At 40.0% G+C, this 20,648-nt stretch overlaps 1 protein-coding gene across 3 annotated transcripts in view; it reads left to right on the top strand.

The window, feature by feature from the left end:
• CREB5 (cAMP responsive element binding protein 5) overlaps nucleotides 1-20,648 on the top strand; it is a 249,748-nt gene that overhangs the window by 171,931 nt on the left and 57,169 nt on the right. For all 3 annotated transcript variants that reach the window (XM_056484901.1, XM_056484900.1, XM_056484902.1), the window contains 2 exons: nucleotides 10,022-10,148; nucleotides 12,050-12,160. In XM_056484901.1, the coding sequence (XP_056340876.1) occupies nucleotides 10,022-10,148; nucleotides 12,050-12,160 (238 nt within the window). The remainder of the gene's footprint in view (nucleotides 1-10,021; nucleotides 10,149-12,049; nucleotides 12,161-20,648) is intronic.

Raw genomic sequence — 20,648 nt, 5'->3', positions numbered from 1 at the left:
GGAAGAGGGTCACTGGAGATGTGTAGCTATGTGGTAGCATTAAAATATTTTTACACCTGGAGATGACTTGCTGAACAGATAATTGAGAGTACACCCTCATGTATGTGCTCCTCTGCCTCTTCCCCCACTGCCACCCAGTGAAACAAGCAGCAGCTTTGAGACACTGAGCATTTTTGGGGCTGTGACCATGGTGGGCTGTGCTAGCTTTCCTCTAGGCTGTAGAGAGAGGCTGGCACTGCAGGAACAATGTGCTGATGGCAGAAGTGCTTGGGATGCCATGAGCATTTAAAAGCACTGAGTTTCTCTGTGGTATTCTTGCTAAAAGGGTAGGATTAAGAGCTGGATTTTGGTCTGCCACTGATGTCATATGTCATCTGAGAGTTTTTCAGGCTTCTAATTCTCAATTTTGCTTATTTCCTATTTTGTTTAGGTAATCATGTAGAATTATATCATAGAATGCCTTTCTTAAAGAGTTCTGCAGTATGTGTTACTTATATAGTATTTTTAGTGTTGAGTGTAGAGTGTAGAATTTAAATCTCAGTAAATAAACAATCTCACATGTATATGCATCTACATATTGTCTTCATTAGTGACTGTGCTCATTTAACCAAACTCTGCTTTCCATAGTGGGTACAGAAGACTTGTGTCTTGTCAGCAGGAAACAGACTGAATCTGCCAGTGGCAGATGCTGGACTGGTTTTCTCCCATTTAGGCTGTTTTCTTCAGTCAATCTATTTCCTAGCAAAGTTGTGATCAAATCTCTGCTCCATGCCCAACCAGAGCACTGTGGCTGCATGTGCTGTGAGTTGTATTGCCACATGGTCTTGAGACTCAGCAACACTTGGAGCCACTGTCTTTGTATAAGCTCTAGACTGATGAGCATGAATGAGAAACTGATGGTTACAGTGTTATTGGTTTATTAATATGGAGCTGAAGAAATGTGAAGATTCAGATTAATTGTCTTTTAATTAATATTATTTTATATTTAAATTGTTGGAATATGCTTTTGGGGTCTTCTTTGTCTTTTTGTTGATTCCCCACAGCAGCTGGTTTTTTGTGGGGACTAAATTAGCCATGACCAGAAACTCAATTTAACACCTTCACTTAAGCATCAATCTTAATTTGATTAATTAATGCAGGACCCTTTTCCCAACCTCTTTGTGCACAGCAACCTTTCCACTCTAACTTTTACAACACTGGATGTGGAGGCCCACAGGGGCAATGTTGTGGAAGAAAAAGTCAAGAGAGGTAAAGCCACCCCAGGTTTTGGTGTAGCAGCCCTGTGTGCCTGCAGGCACATGGAGACATCAGCAAGTACATCTTTCTTGGACACCCAGGCAGGCAAACATCTCTGAAACACGGGGGCATGAAAGTGCTGCTGCAGCATCCATCATCCTGTGAGGGACAGTGAAAACATGTGCTGTCATCTTTGACATTTTAATTGAAAAGAAAGCTTACACAGATTTCGACCTTAAGCAGTATGTTTATACAAGTGTATACAGAGAAATAATCTGTCAGTTCAGTGCAGGCTCATTGCTATAGGAGTTGGTTTAGTAGCTGAACAATCCAACATTAGCTCACACACCTTGCCTTGTTCCATGCCTCAATAATTTTTAGTAGAAATACTTTGCCTAGAGGCATGCAGTTATTAAAAAAGAGGCTCAGCTTTCTTAAAGTCTGGAATTATTAGCTCATGGTAACAAGCCTGCACTGGAGAAACTGTTGGTTCTTTGTTTTCATAACTTTGCTGTAATTCACCATCTTATTTTCAGAGACAAACTTCTGCATTGTTTGGGAAGTTAAAAAAAAAAAAAAAAAAAAAAAGAAAGAAAAATAAATCACTTCAAAAAGATATATTTTTTCATTTTTATTATAAAGAGGGTTTACAAAGCTCTTTTATCTTCATATTTCTATTAAATTGCACTGGTCCAAATAATAAGGGTAAATAGAGAGACAATTTTAAGAAGTTTGTTTTACCTCATTTCCAGTGTAGGAATCAGTTGGTAGTGAGCAATCAGTGAGAGCTCTCTGAAGACCTTCTCACCTCTTTAAGAGTAAAATGTTCTTTTTCTCCATCCATTTTGCCACCTACTATCCCTTTCAGATGCAAACTTTTGAAGGTGAAATAAAATCCATTTGCACTGCTATAACCTGTGTATGAAAGGAGTCACTTGAGCAATTGAGGGCTCCAGCACCTTTAGACAGCCCAAACCTGGCAAAAGAGTTACTTGGGGTTCAGTTGTCACTTTGTCTGGATGCTGCTGGTAGGTTTCTTTCTAGCTGTTTAACCTGTTGATATTTTTCCTCACTGAGCCTCAGATTTTCAAATTTTCTTGCTTGTCAGGCTGAAATCTTAAGCCCAGATTTTAAAAAGAATGGTCACATTAAAAAGTGTTTGTGTAAGCTTTATTGCCATTATTATCCCTGGTTTTAAGTCAGCTGCCATTTGATGTATTTGTGTGTTTTATATATATATATATATATATATATATATATATATATATATATATATACACCTATTTTTCCAATTAAAAAGGATACACCTTTATTTGTGGGGCTGCAAAATCATTTGTTTTCCTGAAAAACTGACCTTGTTCTGTCTGAGCTGAGAGACTGTGGTGGCAGTCGAATCAGTTTGCTTGCTTTTATGATCAAATCATATTTATGTTGCAGTTTTTTGGGTTTATCCCACTTCTTTTTTTTCTTATTTTAATGCAAGAATGTGTTTCTATATGGGCTAGTTCTTTATAATCCTTGAACCTACCTTTTGCAGCATTTCCCTGTTTTGCTTTAACTATGTCATTATCCTTCACATATCATTTGTGAGTTCCAGCTGTGTGCATAACACTGTGCAGAACATAAACTTCTCCAAGAGGGTTATAGTCTAAGGAACTATTCTAGCTTTTCTTATTTTTCTTGTAATGGGTCAGGCCATAAGACCCAGTGAAATATTTAGAGGGGAAGAAAGATTGAAACCAGCAGTTTCTAAGACCTGAAAGAGCCAAAAGGCAAATGTTAATGGGTTTTGTGAGGCTTCCAAGGACCTGCTGGTCCTTTTTCTTGTGCTGAATTTGCAGAGGTTCCTTGAACATGTGTTCAGGAAATATAGGTGGCATTAGTACAACTGGAGTTTCTAAAGGCAAGATTTATCATTGACTACACCTTTAAATAGACTTTGGCCCACTAAATACATGATGGGGCTGCTGATTTGTGGGACTTTCCTCCTACAAGCTCAGGTGAAAAGTACAGAATTCTTAACAAATTTTGAAGGCATTTTTCCACAGCATGATAGCATTTTACTATATATGTATATCCTTTCTCTGTCTGTTTGGTTGTTTTTTCTACTTATTCTTTCCCTTCATTTGGGTGTTCTGTCCTTGTGTATTAGAACAAGTGACCAAGAATGCATTTCTGATGGAGTTGCTTTGTTTCCAATGAGCATCTTCTCCTCAAGTGACACTGAGGGATATTTGAATTGAGAAGTAACATCTCTTTAGTTGCTTTTGACTTATGTTCTGTATCATTTCATATCTGTATGCTGCATCTTGCTCCTTTTGTAATGCTTTTTGCTGAATTCCTTCTTCCTCTGTGCCAATGTATAGCTTGTTATCTTAATTGTGTCAGCTCTTCTGAAACACTTATATGGGCTTTCCCTTCACTTCTGAATCAAGTTTCTTGTCTTTAAGACTTTTTGAAGCTAGCCTTATCTTATCTCAGTCCTCCAGTTTCTCATTACAATGTCAAGCACCACTTTCACTTTGCCAGTGTCTTTACCATCAGCTGGTTTCTCTTTCCCAGGCAGAAACCTCTTCTTGTCCAACACTGGGAAAATACCTAAAGGTAAAAATGTATGAAGACACATGCACACCCCATTTAAAAATCTCTACAGAAAAAGCATAGCTTTGTCTGGATGCTTCCCAAATCCTCTAAGTTATGAGCCACAATTTTCCCTCTCTAGAGTGTTGCCCTTCCTGTGTCTCAGTCTCTCAGTAACTCCCTTCCTCCTGCAAATTTCCTCGGTCCTGCCATTTCTGAGCATACCAGTTAAATAAAAAACATGCAAGGAAACAAAAAAGGCAACCAGAGTTGTGCCTCTAAACTGTCTCCAAGTCCTTAGCATATTTATTTGCTTGTGTGTTCTATCTCTGTCTTCTACTTTTCATCTGGTTTGTGTTCCTAGAATGTAAACACGCTCTGTATGAATTGTCTCTTATCTGTGTTTGTTCAGTGCCAGGCTCAATGGGGTCCCAGTCCCAACTGGGACCTTTGGGCACCACCACTGTATAAATGTCTGCTACTGATAATAATAATCTGCCCACATCTTGCAGATGTCTGAATTATCTGAGAAATACAAACAAGGATCTTTACTAGGTTGGCAGGGAGCCATGAGTTCTAGGTGCCAGTTTTCTTTTCCCCTGAATATGGTTTGACTCCCTGAAAAATCCTGGTGACACAAACCTCCCACTTCTTGGAAAGCTTGGCTCTCTAGTGGTGATGTGATTAAAACATCATTAAACATGGGATACAGCAAGGTCAGGTGAGGTCTCTTGAAACTATGTCAGGTATTCCAAGTACTGGTGGATGCTTTGTTGTTGCTTTCCCTCGTGTTTATTTTTTCTCTCCTCCTCTGAATGACAAATGGATGAATTGGAACTAGACAGAACTGCCCTCCTGGGGTGGGAAATAATGGATTACAAATGAGGAAAGCTCTAGTTAGACTGATAGGTGTAAATAATGGCAGTGTGGATCAAAAAACAGCAGACTAGCAGTAAATGAGGCAACCCTTCCAGTCAGAACACATTTCTCAGATTAAAACATCCTCTCCCTGTCTTTGCCTCTGACTGAATTATTCAAATATTGAAGGCCCAGGACAGCACTTGGGCCAGGTACTCTGGCTGCAGTATCTGCAGTAAAAGCAGCTTGCAGCTGCTCTGTGGAAACACATGCTCCAGGAAACTTACTTTCTGCAATGAAAAGTTTAATTGTGACAGTACCTGGCTGTGAATGAGACTTTCAGAGGGTGGACTGCAGCCAGCTGTGCTTATTCTCAATATGGTAGGCTACCTGGGGGCTTCAGCCTGAGAGCCACTCAAACCACATGCACATACTTGAAGAGATCCAGGCTGCTGGCATCAGTGATTGCTCCTCATTACCCTGATCATAACAATATCATTGCTTGCCTTATTCACCTCTGTCTCCCTATTGCTTCTACTCACTCTCCTTCATTTTTTTCCTTGATCTCCAACCTATTTGGGGCAGAACTTCACCTCACCCACATATTTTAAACCAAGGCTTCTAGGCACTGCTGTAATAAATATGTAGATACATATATGTTTATACATACATATAAAAATCATGAAAGTCTGATCAAGAGTGTTGTAGTACAGAAATCCCTCAGCCAGTGCTGACATGGCAAATTTCCATAGCACAACCAGCCACCTGTGGGCTGCTCTGGTGTGAGCTGGCTGGGTCTGAAGGCTATGGAAAGTCAAGAGATGAGTTCCTACTCCAGTGCAACTTGCTGGCTAAACTTTTTCCACACCAGAGCTAGCTGAAGTGGAACAAATGGGGTTGTGATATAGGTATTCCTGATGGTCTTGCACAAATGTTACTTGCAGGGGAGTAAGGAGCAGGAGACCGGTCATGGTAAGACCCACTGACCTGGAGTGCTTTACCATAATAGAAAACATTCTGCAGTGATGCTTTAAATAGCATCAGTCCTTTTGCACATAGCCCAAAAGAGTCTAGGTCAGTAGGAAACTACTCTAGTGAGACCTCAGCAACAAATTGTCATCTACCCAAATTATCCTTAAAGACTTCAAGTTAAGAGAAGCCTAGGCTTTTAACAGACTAGTGTAGTGTTTAGTCAACAGGCAATCAATTTCATCATATCAGACAGAGTATTTGGTATTAAACAAGGGGGTACACACTGAAGGATATATCCTAGATATTTGATTGCATTGGAGGAGTTATCTTTAATCATTGGTAGAGTCATATGATGGAACATGATCGAGTCACCATGGCTTAGCAGGGTACCACCCATCTGTTTAAATGTTATTAAGGGTGACTCATGGTGTTAGCAGGACCATGCAGAGGAAGAAGAGCCAGCATGGTCAGTTCCAGCAGCTTGGCTAATGTGGTATTTTACTAAGCCACTGCAACACTGACCTTCCAGGCCACGTACACCCAAAGAGACAGCATGGAAATGCTGACCTAAAACACATCATGTTCAACAGCAGGCTTCCACTGGAACAAAAATTCTTCAATTCTGAAAAAATTCCATGGATATTCAGATTTTCAGTGAGGTTGAGCATCTGCCAGTTCTCTATCTTACATGTCCTTTATCTGTGGGCTGTTTGCCCAACAGCCCTATTTATTTAGCAGCACAGGTGCCAAGGAATGAAAATCTCCCAGTCAGCAATATTGATTGACAGGCTGCAGGCAGTACATCCTCAGCATTTACAAAGAGTGGAGCAGATTCATTAAAAATAGCAATTACAAACTCTCACTGACTTTCTTGGCTGCCAGATAGAAAGCAACAACAAAAGTGATTGTGTTGTCCTTGGAAGAGATGTCTTAGACAAACTGAGTATCTCAGCCTGTACAGTTCTGTGCCATACACATTCCCTGAGCTCTGTGAGAGTGAGTGTGCTAAATCCATGGTCTGTGTTCAGTGCAGGAGCAATGGAAGTATCCATGAGTACTGGCCACTGTCAGTGTCCCTGATGTGGGAGGGGGGAATCCAGAGTGCATTATGTAGCATTTTTATCAATGGCAGGAGCACTGCAGGCTTTTCAACAAAGAGGCTCGACCTTGAAGTGCAAGGCTTTTCTGCACCTCTTTTAAAAAACAGGCTTGGGAAAAGACTAATAGGGGTGTAGTAAGAAAAAACACCTGAAGAACTGAAGATTTTTTTCCCTCTAGCTAGGTGTAGAGTATGTGCTTTCCCCTAAAATGAAGCACTGTTGAAGGTAAAACTGGGGACAGCAAGGAAGCTTCTTTGCCATTTTGAGAAATACCAGTAATTCCCTTTTGCCCATGCCCCATATTCCCAAACTCATTAAAGCAATTTTGGATTTTTTTTTTTGGCTCTGGAACACATAAGCAAAACCTGAACCATGCAGTCCCTCGAGAATCACTTGCACAAATTGTATAGGTCAGGCCAAAATAAGTTTCTGTCAAACAGCCTAACACCTAAGCTTATTATGAAACTGGTGAATTGTACAAAGGGTGTGTATGTAGGGCACTCTCAGGGAGAATGAAGGTGGGGGGAGGCTTTTTTTAAGGTGCTTGTTTTACTTTGACCCCACTGAAAACTCAAGTGGTATTTTTATTGAATCCCTGGCTCTGGCCAGTGCAGTTCCCACAGATTCTGTTCCATAGATCTAAGTTCCCACACGTCTGGTGGGCTCAGAGGGCTGCAGAGTGGGCAGGAGGGTGCACACCTCATTTTATTCCAGGCCAGGCAGGACAGTGCACCAGTGCTTTCTCTTTTCCTTCCCACTCCTCCTGCCCACTGTCTGGGGGGAAACCACAGCCTCTAATAAACAAACTGAGATTCCTCCTCACGTTCAACCTGATATCTCCTCACTTTTTTCTTTTCAAAAGAGCTCCAAATCTGCTTTTCATGCTATTTTGACCCTGTCCTATTGATCTGTCAAGCCCTCATGTGTGACTGAGTGCTATACACTGAGCAGTTTAAGTGGACAGTGGAATGGCTCAGGGTCTGTGTACTTTGAGTATATTTCCTGAGCCCATTCTTCCTGCACTGCATCCATTCCACTTATCCACCTCCACAGCCCCCCAGGCTCAGCCATGTGCTGAGTGACTGCAGAGCTGCATGTCCCAGAAATTCATTCATGCTCCTCACAGAACTTACTGCACTCTCTCACAGGATTGCTCCACACACTTGGAAAATGTTGAATTTTTTTAACATGATATGAAGATGTAAGTACATCACATTCTTCCATCAACAGATTACCAGGGAGGAATAGGGAGAACTCCTTGTCTGTATGTGAGATACATTTGTTGTTATTTTTGGGTTTCTTTCTTCCCCTTCTGAATAAGTACTGTATGTGTCTGGGAGGATTTTTAAAACATCCTTCAAAACACAGGCTTTTTCTCTCCATAGAGAACCAAGACAAAAGGATGGGTTCAGTTGTGTGCAGCTGCTAAAAGAGGGCAGCTGAGGGCAGAAGGGTGGGAGGAGCTGAGTGTCTGGGTATGAGGGAATTGTCAGGGCAAGGATTTTAGGGTGGCATTTGTTGGGATAGGAATTTTCTGGGAAAACAGAGTTGAAGAGATGAGTGTTGAACAACTGCAAGCCCAAGGATGGGAAATACTGGGGAGTTTTAAAGAAAACGGGATAAGGTGTTTTGAAGTCTTGGCAAAGAGAAGGAGTCTTGTATGTCAGAAGAAGGTGGTTTTGCCAACAGACAGGCACCCTCACTTTGGAACCCTGGCTGTGGTGTCCTCCATATGGGGTGTGTGTGAATCCCATTGCTCACAACCCTTGGGCTTTTTGCACATTGCTAGATAACTGGAAGTAACAGCTAAAGTTAGAGGAGGGTTGTATATATTCATGGTTGCCAGTACCATTTGCAATTGGAGGGGCAAATCATCATTTGGTGTGACAGTTCAGGCCAAGAAGGACAGTTTTACCTCTTGCTCCTCTAGGGTTATGACTCTGCTTCCCCTGACCAGGTCAGCCTAATTTAGAGGCTTTTTTAGCTACCTGTGGATTCATCTCCGAAGCAAAGGATGCTTCTGCCAAGGCTTTAAATCAACCATGATGTTTAGAGGCTCTAAACATCTTAGACTTTTTCAATGATAGCCCCTGCACAGGCTCTTCAAAATCCCAGATTATGCACCCTCTTCTCCAGTCTGTCTTGTAACATTAGGGGCAGCTCTTCTTCCCAATAAACAGTCTAAACCATGTGCTATACAGAAGAGCATCTTGTTCTCTGAGAATTTAACACCCCTACTTGTACTGTCAATGTTTTTTGAAGCACTGTATGTGAAAACTTTATTTTCAAGCTTTTTAGAAATCTTGAAAAGGTAGCTAATTACACTCACCCAAAACTTTAAGCAACTCACACTTTCTTCAAAACTAAAAAATGCCCCAGAACAATAAAAACTGATAACATCATTCCCAAAGCCACATCCTTTAAGGCTTTCTTCAAAGTGCAATCCCAGCATTGTTTAATCCATTAATTTTATGTGTGAGGCCCTTTGTGAATGGGCCTGCTTTCTCACATGCAGTTTTCCCTGTGCTGTACTTTAAATAAAATCCTTCTAAATCTTTTGAACCCCTTTTGCCAAAGTAATTTACTCTGCTTTTCTGTAGTCCATATGTTTTGCTTTCATAAACTGCTTAATCTGAATGTAATTTTCCTAATATTACTTCTAATTTTTTTCCTATTTTTTGTGTCCTGATGGTGTGCTGAGTGGTGAAATTAGTCATCTTTCTTTGCAACAAAGGCTTGGTAGATTTTCACTGGAGAGAATATTAAGAGTGATTTGAAATACTCATTTTAGAGTAGCTTATTTACAGAAGGTAAAATTTCAAAATTAATTTAAGTGTGGTTAATTTTCTGTCATAGTCTGCAAAATTATTATCCATATATTTTTGTTTCTGAGGGCTAAACTTATAGCACTATACTAATGCCAGCAGATTTTTCTGGTTTGAAAATGCAGAAGTGTAGAAAAATGTTTTTTTTACTATCTTTAGCTAGACACTGTACTATGCAGAGGTGCTCAGACTGAGACCAGCTGATACATTTACATTCATGTCATATCAGATGAACTATACTGGTGCTTGAACAGATAAAGAGAAGGAAGGTGATTCATCTTCTTGAAAACTTTATGTTCCACTGATTCATGCAGGAAAGGACAAATCCTGGGTCGGTTTATCTGCTCCTGCTTGTCTGGAGCCGCCTGTGCCTACCAATGGCTGGCAGGGTAAGGCTTGTTTTGGTCTCCACAGCCCATGACAGCTTTCTTTGCTTCTCCTGTCTTCTAGGCCTGTCCCAGGTTCTCTGTCTTCGCTGCTGCACCTACACAACCGGCAGAGACAGCCCATGCCTGCCTCCATGCCCGGCACCCTGCCCAACCCCACCATGCCCGGATCCTCCGCTGTCCTCATGCCTGTGAGTGCCTGAGCTGCCTTTCTCTGCAGGGTGGGATTCCATCCTAGCAGAGGTGAAACCTGCTGGAATTTGTAAAAACCCACTGTAATAAGTTAAGGGAGCCAGACCTTCCTTGGTGCTTCACCTTAGACTTGAGTATTTCTGATTAAGTTAGTGGCGTGCTAATTAGTGTGAGAGTGGTTAGAAGCATTTTACATGAGACTACAGTTTGTGATTCTCATACTTGTTCATGTAGGTCAGATCAGTGTGTCTGTGCTGGAACAAAAGGATTTTTCTGAATTCAGAAAAAACTGGAAAAGCAATGTACCTAAGTTATGTCAGTGAACTCTAAGTGATCCTTTTGTGTGGGAGACAACCATTTAACGAGAAAGAAATTTGGTTTACTTTTCTGGCCTGTTAACTTGCACTTATTGACAACTAAGCAACAATTGCTGCTCATCTTTCATAATTTTCATAATGGGAATATTTCCCATTTTATGGGAGCCAAAGAGCTGCTTTACAATTGTTACTTCAAATTTTAAATGATTTTAACCTTTTCAACAAAAGACATTTGGGCAAGTTAGGGGTGGAGAAGAGTAAAGATGACATGAGGAAGACTACATGGAGAAAGGAGAAGTTTTTGCTTCATTTCACTGTGTTCAGTTTGCAAGACAAACCTGAGAGCAACTTACCATGGGAGGGAGAAAAGCACTGCATGTTCTGACTTTGCTGGATCAAGGGGAACACTCCCCAGGGATACAAAGATTCAGGTTTGGCTGCTGTCTGAGCAGTCGTGAATAAGTTATTAATTATTAACTTGTTAATAAGGCTGTGCTGGAGTATCGATCAGGAAGTTTAACAAAAAAAAAACCAAAAACCAATATAAGACATATCATTGTGGGAACTTTTTTTCTGGCATGACTCCCAAGGAACCTGAAATGCAACAATCATCCTGAAGAGTGTAAGTTCAGTAAGTTGCCCAGTGTCTGCCAGGGAGCCCTGTGGCAGCTTTGCTTGCAGAGGAGCAGGTGTGCTCTGGCTGCCAGCCCTGGAGATGTGAGACAGACCCTGTCAGCACTGGCTGCTCCTCCTGCCCCCAGCACTCCTGGGGCACAAAAAAGTAGCTGCCCTGCTTGGATTGCTCAGAAAGACCCAAAGTGTCTTTTTGTCAGAGCCAAAGATTTGGCAGACTGGCTCAAAGCAAGGTGGGATGCTCGGCTCTGTCTGGAAGCAGCACCATGACCCTGCTTTACCACTCCTGACAAGGCCAGCAGTGTGGGGAGCTTGTCTCTTTTTGGGGAATACCCTCCAGGAAATTAGAGGATTTACTGCCATTAGGTTTGTGTCACTCCCTCCCAGCCTAGTGAGACTAGCTTGTAGAAACAGCCAAAAGTTTTGCTTTGTTTTTTGCTATCTCAGCAGTGCATGAAAGCTTCCCTTAAAAGACACGTGGAAAACACTTCCCAGCTGAGCAGCCCAAGGAAGGAAAAACAGCCAACTTGTTTTCCATATGCTTGAGATTGTAGATTTTTATTTATCCTTTTAACAAGCTAGGTTGGGCTGCACTGGGAGGGGAAGCTACAATTTTATACAGTGATGCTTTTAAAACCACTTAACTCTGAGTGTTGTTATACTGAAAGGGAGAAAATCATTACAAAAAAGTGCAAACCTGGGTGGCTGCTACATTTGTTTATTAAAGAACCCCTTTCTTTATAATTGGCTGTGAGTTTTCAGGGCCGATTCTGATGAAACGCACTCCGACGTGCATACACATATGCAATTCATGACACAGATTGTTATTTTCCCAGTCATGACTTGAAGAAATAAAGCTGAGCCCATGTAAATAGAAACCGAGAGTAAATTCTTGCAAATGTCTCCAGATGTTTTCAAACCTTTTTTTTTTTTTTTTTTTCTCTTAAAAGATGGAGCGACAAATGTCAATGAACTCCAACATCATGGGGATGCAAGGGCCGAACCTCAATAACCCATGTGCTTCACCTCAAGTTCCCCCAATGCATTCAGAGGCCAAAATGGTAAAAAGAGATTTTTTAAAAAATTACTGTATTTTCTCATATTGCTGTTACATACCAGTAACCCAGACAGTGGGGGGGATGAAGCCAGACACTGCTTACTTCATTCTTAGTCATACGTTCTACTCTTTTTTAACATGCTGCAGTAAATCGCTTTTGTGTCTATGAACTTTCAAGATATTCTTGGTCCTAACTGATCTCCTGGTGAGAGGGAACTGAAGGGTGAACTATCTGATCCATACTGTGCTAAATAAGATTTTTGGTGCAGGTCAGTAGGTTTTAAGCAAATGGTCTGACTGTTTCTCTAATGGTGTCTGTGCTCCACAACTTGATCTAAAGAGTGAGGTGTAAAGTGTGTGCTGCAGAGGGAGTGTACATTGTCCTTGTTTTTTCCAGGATTTTTTAGGACTATGGTGTGTCAGAGGAGCATACCAAACAACATATATATATATATAGATATATAGATATATAGATATATAGATATATAGATATATAGATATATAGATATATAGATATATAGATATGTATATATGTATATATGTATGTATATATGTATATATATATGTATATATGTATATGTGTATATATATGTATGTATATATAGAATATTTATATATGTATATATAATATTTATATATTTATCTATCTATCTATCTATCTATCTATCTATCTATATCTATATCTATATCTATATCTAATCTATATCTATACCATCTATACCATCTATATCTATATCATCTCTATATTTATATTTATTTATATATATATATATATAATCTGAGATTTTTTTTTTTTCTGGAATGCAACAAAGGTGTTCCCATCAAAAAGAAATGTCCGAATTTTGACAAATGTAATTTATTTATAGGAGCCAAGTGTCATAACAAAAAAAACCAAAATTGTTTTTTAAAGTTGTTCTACATCCAAAGAGGTCAAGGCTTCTCAGGCATATGTGCTGATATAGGATTAATGTAGGTAAACTAAACTACTATTGTATATCTTGTGCATATGTTTGGGACTAATATCCTTAGAATCAAGTCATCAGTGTAGAAACTCTTTGGATTTTTAAGTTTTAGAACTGCCATTTGCTGCTGTCTAATGGAAGTATGAAGACAGAAGTTTTTAGTTTTAACTCTGTAGGGTTTTTATCCTCTCAAGATATCTCATCATAGTGAAAAACAGGAGTAACTTCATTGAACTTCTTTCAGTGGCATTTTGCCAAGGTAAAATTATCATAAGTGAGAAAATGAAATCAAGCTGACAAAGATTAAGCAACCACATATTTTTATATATTTCTACTTTGCATGACTGGTACAGCTTTAAAGTTGTTGTCATCTATCCTGAGGCAAAGAAAAATATCTACTAGTCTATGGGTATGGTGCATGCAGGAGACTGTGGGTTAAGAGCAACAACATATACAAGTTTATTCTACCCCTGTTTTCTGAGGTTGGGTAGGTCATGCCTTTGCCTCTCTGTTGGTCTGGGTTAGGCTGTTAACCCAACCTCTGTTAACACTCTCTCTAAAACCACATTCTGTAAACATGCAGCCATTTGGCCAGAAGGAGGAGGATGGCCAAAAATGCTGGCTGCCCCAGCCAAGGAAAACCTGTGGTGGAGAGTTCTCTCTGCTGTACCACGCGGTGACGGTGACATGCCAAATGGCAACAGCATCTGCAGCAGAGCTTGTTAAAAACTTTTTGGAATAGGCAAGTGTTTTTTCAGTGCAAGTGTAGCTGAGCCAAGCTAAATACTCCTTGGCTGCATAAATCCAAAACTGGCATCTGTTTTGGGGACTAAAGGTTCTGTAGTTTACTCTCTCCCCACACCCCCTGCCTCTTTTTTACTGGTGGTGTGAGGCTGCTTAAGAACAAGATTAAATTATTAGTGCATATGGTGAGAATTCTATGCTTTAATAACTGAAACTGCACATTAATACAAATTACCTTTTGATCTGGGTAAGCAGGTTTTGTCCCTAAATCTAATGTATGAAGGCATTTTAATGCATGAAGAAATTGCTGTCAGTTCCAAAATGTGGTGTAGTGCACAAGCCTTTACTTCTCAGGGCCTTTCTGCCACTCTTCCAAGGGTAGAAAAAAATATGCACACTTTAACTCTTAAGAGGTATACTTCAGAGTTCCAAGACATTTCCTCTTCTCAAATGCAGGTTTGGGGTTTAAAAATCTTTTATATTATATATTCTAATTTTATACTTTATTCCTGTATGAGGACACATGCAATGTAAAAGATCTCTTCATTTAGCCACTGCTTTGAGGAATATGAATCTAGTGACAGTACTCTGCATGAACACAAAGTAGAAAAAATGTAGGAAATATTCAGAGCAAAATTATTTCTTACATGTAAATTAATGGATTTTAAATCAGAATCCACTGTGTTACAGGGATGTTTGTTCTTATTGTTAACTACTTCACTTTTCCTCATGCTTAAAGCATTTGTCAGGTGCCCAAATCCATGGGAGTATCAGCACTTTCAGGAGGCCTGTGTGAGAGAATGTGGGACAGGCTCCTCTAAATGTGAGAGCCAGATGTGAGACCAGATCCTTCTGGCCTCATGTGCCTGAGCAGTGCAAGCACAGTCATAACACTGCTTGGTGACACACGTGACTTAATTTGCCTCTGCAAAATGCACATGAATAAATATTATCAGTAGGGATGCTATGGGATGCCAGGATTTTTAAAGAAAGCTGAAAGATGGCAAAATTGATTGGTTCATAACATGTTTATAAATAGAAATGGAAGCCAGTCTGATAAATATACATTGTCTGATATGCAAGTACATCTACACACAAATGCAGAGTATGTGTGGCACTAATGTAATGTTTCTATATTAAGCAATATGTATTTTAATCACCTTGTATCACCTGGCATTTATGGAGAGCCATGCTCTGCCACCCAAAGCAACCCAACAAGCAAAAATGCTTGTTTCCTGGTTTAATTTTTTTCAGAACATTCCATCAAGTATTAAGGTATTGTAGATGACATCCCAGAACTGATTTAATTTATCACAGCAATCTCAGTTTCCCTCACAGTATGCCTCTCAATTATGTTATCACCTAATGCTTTAAAACTGTCCCAGTAAATGAATGAGTGAGCACCTAAATCAATACTGCTTTCTTCTTAGATTCACAGCCGAGTGGATAAAACTCTTATGCTGCCCACCAAAAACACATTGATTTTATATTAAAATATATTGCACTGGAAAGAGGAGGAAACATATAGCTCTTAAGTGTGCATGGTAAAAAATATGCAGAGTTGCATGTGCAGCATATTAACATGTGGTTCAGGAGGCTGAGAGTATTATGAAGTTGGATCTGTTGGTGGTGACTTTGCCTTAGTGTACTGCCTACACACAGCTTGGTTTTGCAGTTTCAGGGTACTGGAGGTTTTAGGACTAGGAAGTGCAATACTGTGGATTACTGGAGTGAAAGATAAATAGTGTGCACTGAACCTCTGGAAGCCTGTGTGAAAGCAGGTCTTTGCCATGGAGCTGATGCCTTTCTGTCTGAATTTTGCAAGGCATTGATCTTTACCTGCAGAAATTAATGGTCTCTGAAAGGAGGTATAAAAAGCAGGCTGGCAATGAAAGGATTAGAATTTAAAAATACAGTGCTCAATTTAATCTATTATTTTTTTCTTTTACAATTTCTGTCTGCCACTTGCTGGATATATAGTTTTATAAAATTGAAATTAAATGTTATATGTGTTGCTTGGCTGTGCCTGTAATCCTGACAGAACGTGCATGGTTCTTTAGAAAAGCAAAGCAAAGCAATTATTTCTGTATCAGAAGTGCATAGGACAGTGGGCTGTTGTTTTTCCCTTGTAAGCATTACTAGGTTGAACAGCAAAAAAAATAAAAATAAAAAAAAATTGAAAGTGTCTGTCAGGTGAAAGAATGAAAATATAATCATAAAACAATAAGTAATAAATTGGTAGGGTGCATGTTCCTAATTATAACAGTAAAATAACCAAACCTAGTATACCTAAGAATGCTGGACATCTTTGGCAGAGGAGGGAAGTGGAAGAAGTTACAGTGAGCCAGTTGTCATCAGCACTAATTTTTATTCAACTTAATTAGAGGTAAGGGTCCAGATCCTACTGGTGGCTGTGCAAATGCCAGTGCAAGCATCCCTCAGCTCTCCATCCCAGAGGAAAGACCAGGCTGGCTGCAGAGACTGGCTGCATTTTGTGCTCTAAGACAAGCACATCTCGCTATCTGCAGGAGCACAACTGAAAGGCTGGCCACAAAGGTGCAGGGCTTGCACCAGGTGCAGATCATGGTCTGAGTTTGGATGGAGTCTTGTGCTGCTCCTTGTTTTACAAAGGGCAGGCACTTCTGTGCCCGTCAGCTGTGATGCTGCAGCCACTGCACAGTGAGAAGCAGCTGGGGTAAATTCCCACTTTGGTATTCTGCAGCAGCCCTTGGATGTGGGAGCAAAGAGTGCTGCCCAAACAGCAGTGGCTGGGACGGCTGGCAGCCTTGGGAAGGACATCCCTCTGGAATCCTGCTCTGGGACCAGGTTTGCAAGGTTTCCGTGCTGATTTCAGGCAAGCTGACATCGGCAGCCCAGGCAGGATCAGAAACTCCAGGTTTAGATACTTCACACTCGACTGGAGATACTTTATTGAACAAAACAAACAGTTTGAAGTCTATGTTTTCCTATCAAGCTGGCTGGGAATGTAATCACTTTAGTAGAACAGTGCATACTGCTTCAGGGCCAGAAGGTTTTTCTTTGCATGAGCAGAAAGAAAAAATGTTGCATCTCTGCAGAGCTTTCAACAGCAATTGCTCGTCTCGTACTTCACAATAAAGCAATGAAAGCAACGTAAGAGAAAAAAAAAAGTGCAAAGCAATGTCTTCCAAATAAAAAATAGAGTTGTGAAACTTCCTGTATCAGTGAGAGGTGTTTTCACAGAAGGGACTGCTGTATAGCTAAAACCCACGGTGCTTCTGCAACTGTTGACAAAACTCACTCTTCTGAAATTGTATCTCGTGTTACATTTGTGCTTGTGTTGTAAAGTCCTAAACTTTTCGAAGTGCTCCTGATCTGTGATGCCCTTTCCTGGGCAGTAGCTTTGCCTGCAGTCAGTGTGCCCTGCTGTGGATTAAGGATTATGGTGATGGGTGAAGAGAATCATATTCTGGTTTGTTTACTGAAACAGCACCTTGTACCCGTCAGGCCTAGATTCTGGATTATGCACTAGACTGGGTAGGACCTAATTCTTCTTAAACTGCAAGTTCACTACAGTAGCAAGGCTTCTCTAGTTACTCATAGCTGCTGCAAGTAAGTGCTGAATATCTGATCTCGCTTCTCCCGAGTGCTTACGAATTGCGCTGCTTCTCGCAGGCACAAGTTGTAACAATTCCTTGCATTTTTCTTTCTTTGTGTCACTCCATCCCAGCGGTGATCTTATCAGCACTATTTCCCTAGAAGAACTTGGATTTTTATTATTTTGTTTGCCTTGATTCAGCTGGGTGTTAAAGTGACCTCGCTTTCTCCCCCACCCACCAGCCCTCACCCTGTCTCTTTCTCCCTGTTTCTCCACCACCCTCTTCCCTTAGAGGATTTACTGTCTTTGTAGATTTGTTTCTCTTTCTCCTTTTCTCCCCAGGTCCACCCTCATTTTGTAACCATAGCAATAACTGAAATACAATCCCAATATTTGCTTGCTGTAGCTATCATCTAGCCCAACAGAGGAACTGCTGGCTTTTGTGTGTCATAAGATTTTGAAACTTCAGTCTGATACATCTGCATATGTAGGGGAAATTTGTCTGGTGCCCAATTGTCCTTTGCAGAAAAGGATTTGTTTGTGTAAAGCTGTGTGTCAGTGGGCATTGGTGCAAGTAAAAGCAAACCCTTATGGTAGTGAAGCCAGGGAAGGAAACTATAAAAACAAAAACATGGTTGTGTTACAGGGAAGTTCTGCTTCACACAGATATATTTCACTCTCTTGCTTGGAATATGTACAGCTTTCATTTTCCAAGATTTTTGTAAATAATAGAAATTGTTTTGAGCTTCAGGCTGTGCACATTAAGCCCAGCATTTGATTAGGATGTGCTAGTGCATCTCATGACAAGTGATGGGCTTTGGGTGGAGGAGATGGTTTTACACACTTCACCAGCCCCATATTTTAACCACCGAGGACACAAGAGCTGGAAGAAAAATTCTCATGGCAATAAATCTCTTCTTTATGGACAGGCTTAGAAAGTATTTTCTGAAAACTATGCAGTAGCTAATGAAGCAGTTTATTAATTATGGTAGTCTTCCTGTGAGATAAATAATTTCAGACTGTTGAACTGAGAGAGAAAATTGAAGTGACTCACTAGAGGCCACGCAATTTGTCAGTGGAAGAGCTGAAACAAGCACAGAAGAATTTCTGACTGCCAGTTCCAGAAAACACAATTTCTGTCTGAGAAAAATTTATGTATATATATTTTTTTCAAGTTAATATTAACATTGGTTATAGCAATATAATTGTTGAAATAGACTGGTTTTTCATGACTAGTGAAAGAAAGGGAAGACTGAACTCTTCAAGCTTACAGAGGGTGCAGGCTCAAGTTTAGGATTCAAATCTGTATTAAGGTGGGACTTTGTGTTTGGATTTAATGCCCCTGAAATTTCCTGAACTTTACTGATGAGATTTTGCCTCCGACTGACAAAAATTAACTGATCTTCTGAGACTTCTGTCATCTGAGATGATGGAAGCCTTGTGAGATCAGCTTCCCTGGCATCGTGGCTTTCACTGAAATCTCAGGAGAGCACTTACTTTCACATAATGTCAACCATACCCAAAGCAGGACTAACAAATACCCCTGCAGAGCTCCTTCTAAGATCACAGGCACATTTGAAACCCTGCTCCAAGCTGTGTGCAGTCCGAGGGAATGTTGACAGCATTTGCTGTTTCTCCTGTCAGAAATGGCCAGTGACACTTCTCAGTGCTGGGAAGGATATATACTGTCTTCCAGATGTTCATTAGTGTAACTTCTCATTTATGTTCACAGGAGGTAATTTAAATCTGTGACAGGCTAGTTCTCCCACCCTGGGAACACTTATGCAGCAAACTATGCTCAGCTCTGTTTTTTTACCAGCAAAAATTATTGGCCAGTAAAGTTTATCTGAGATTTTAGTGTATAAAATGCTATGAATAATCTTCCTGAATGTGCTCTGTAGTCAGACTGCATGGGATGTAGCATAATTAGTTGTGTCCTCTGCACTCTGTATCCCTTTTATTCTGATTGCTGCACAGCCCACTTCATGGGATGGCCTCCCAGGGGACCTAATCTGCCTTTTCTCCATTTTTTGCTCCTGTGCTGAGGACTGACTCTGGCAATGTGGGCACATCCAGGTTACTGTGCTTTAGATAATTTCCTTCATTTCAGAGAAATTACATTACAAAGAAGACAGTGAAATACTGGACATGGCTGGAATATTGCAGTGGCAGGGGGAACAAGGACTTTGACCAGCTGAAGGTGAACTAGCATGAAGATTTGACTAAAAAGCTATCAGTTTTTTAAGAATAGAATTCAATTATGCAAAAGCTTTCTCTTCTAGTTATGGATGTGCCTTTTTTTCCTCCCATTCTTTATATGAAGGTCACAGTGAAACCAACTCTTTTTCATATTGAAAAAATGTTCCACAAATCTTACTTTAATATCAGATTCTTGATTTAGTAACAATATCAGTGGAGAAGTACTTTAATTTAGGATTGTTACCTTCATGATATACATTTTTATTCATGAAATCTTGGTCTTAAAATTATGTTGTAAAGAAAAATAAAAAAGAAAGCTTTTGTAAAATAGAAAATAGCAGACAGGATTCCTGCAGTTTTGTTGTTCAGTCTACTGGAAATCATTTAAAACCAAACATCCACCTTTTCACTGCAGCTCCCCTCCTCTCCATTTTAGTTTTCCAAAATGAGTGTTCAAAAAGGAGACAAACCCCATAAGAAACTTAAAGCAGAATTTCATAATCCTTTACCTTTAAAATATCAGAGTCAGGATTTTTGGTATAGTCAAAGATTACTTTTCAAATTTAGCTCTGATCCTCAGCTGTAAACCTGGATAAGTTGACTTCAAATGAATTGTATGGTTTTTGCATCAGCTGAGGATCTAGTTTATACTTCTGAATCTCAAAATTTCCTTTAGACAAGGTGTGGCCCTTCCAGAATCTGATACTGCCAGGTAAGCATTTTGTTTATTTGGCCTTTAACATTTTTTTCCTGGAATTTATATTCTTTATTTTACAGAATGTTCTACAGACTACATGCATTCTGACTACAGAGCATGTGGGAATGTTATTCATAGCATTTTATACACTAAATATTTAGTGCATATTTGCCTCTTACTTTTGCACATTGGTGTTTTGACAACTGCTCCAGAATCTCACATGAACTTTATCTGACTTCAGTTTTCAACTCAGCTTCCTGTAGGTGTTCATTACATAATATTTAAGGATACATTATTTTCTCTAATCCCAAAA

Source organism: Oenanthe melanoleuca, chromosome 2 (genome assembly GCF_029582105.1).
Source record: "Oenanthe melanoleuca isolate GR-GAL-2019-014 chromosome 2, OMel1.0, whole genome shotgun sequence".
Classification (NCBI taxonomy): domain Eukaryota; kingdom Metazoa; phylum Chordata; class Aves; order Passeriformes; family Muscicapidae; genus Oenanthe; species Oenanthe melanoleuca.
Note: the sequence above shows the minus strand (reverse complement) of the source record. Positions and strands in the feature narration are given on the sequence as shown.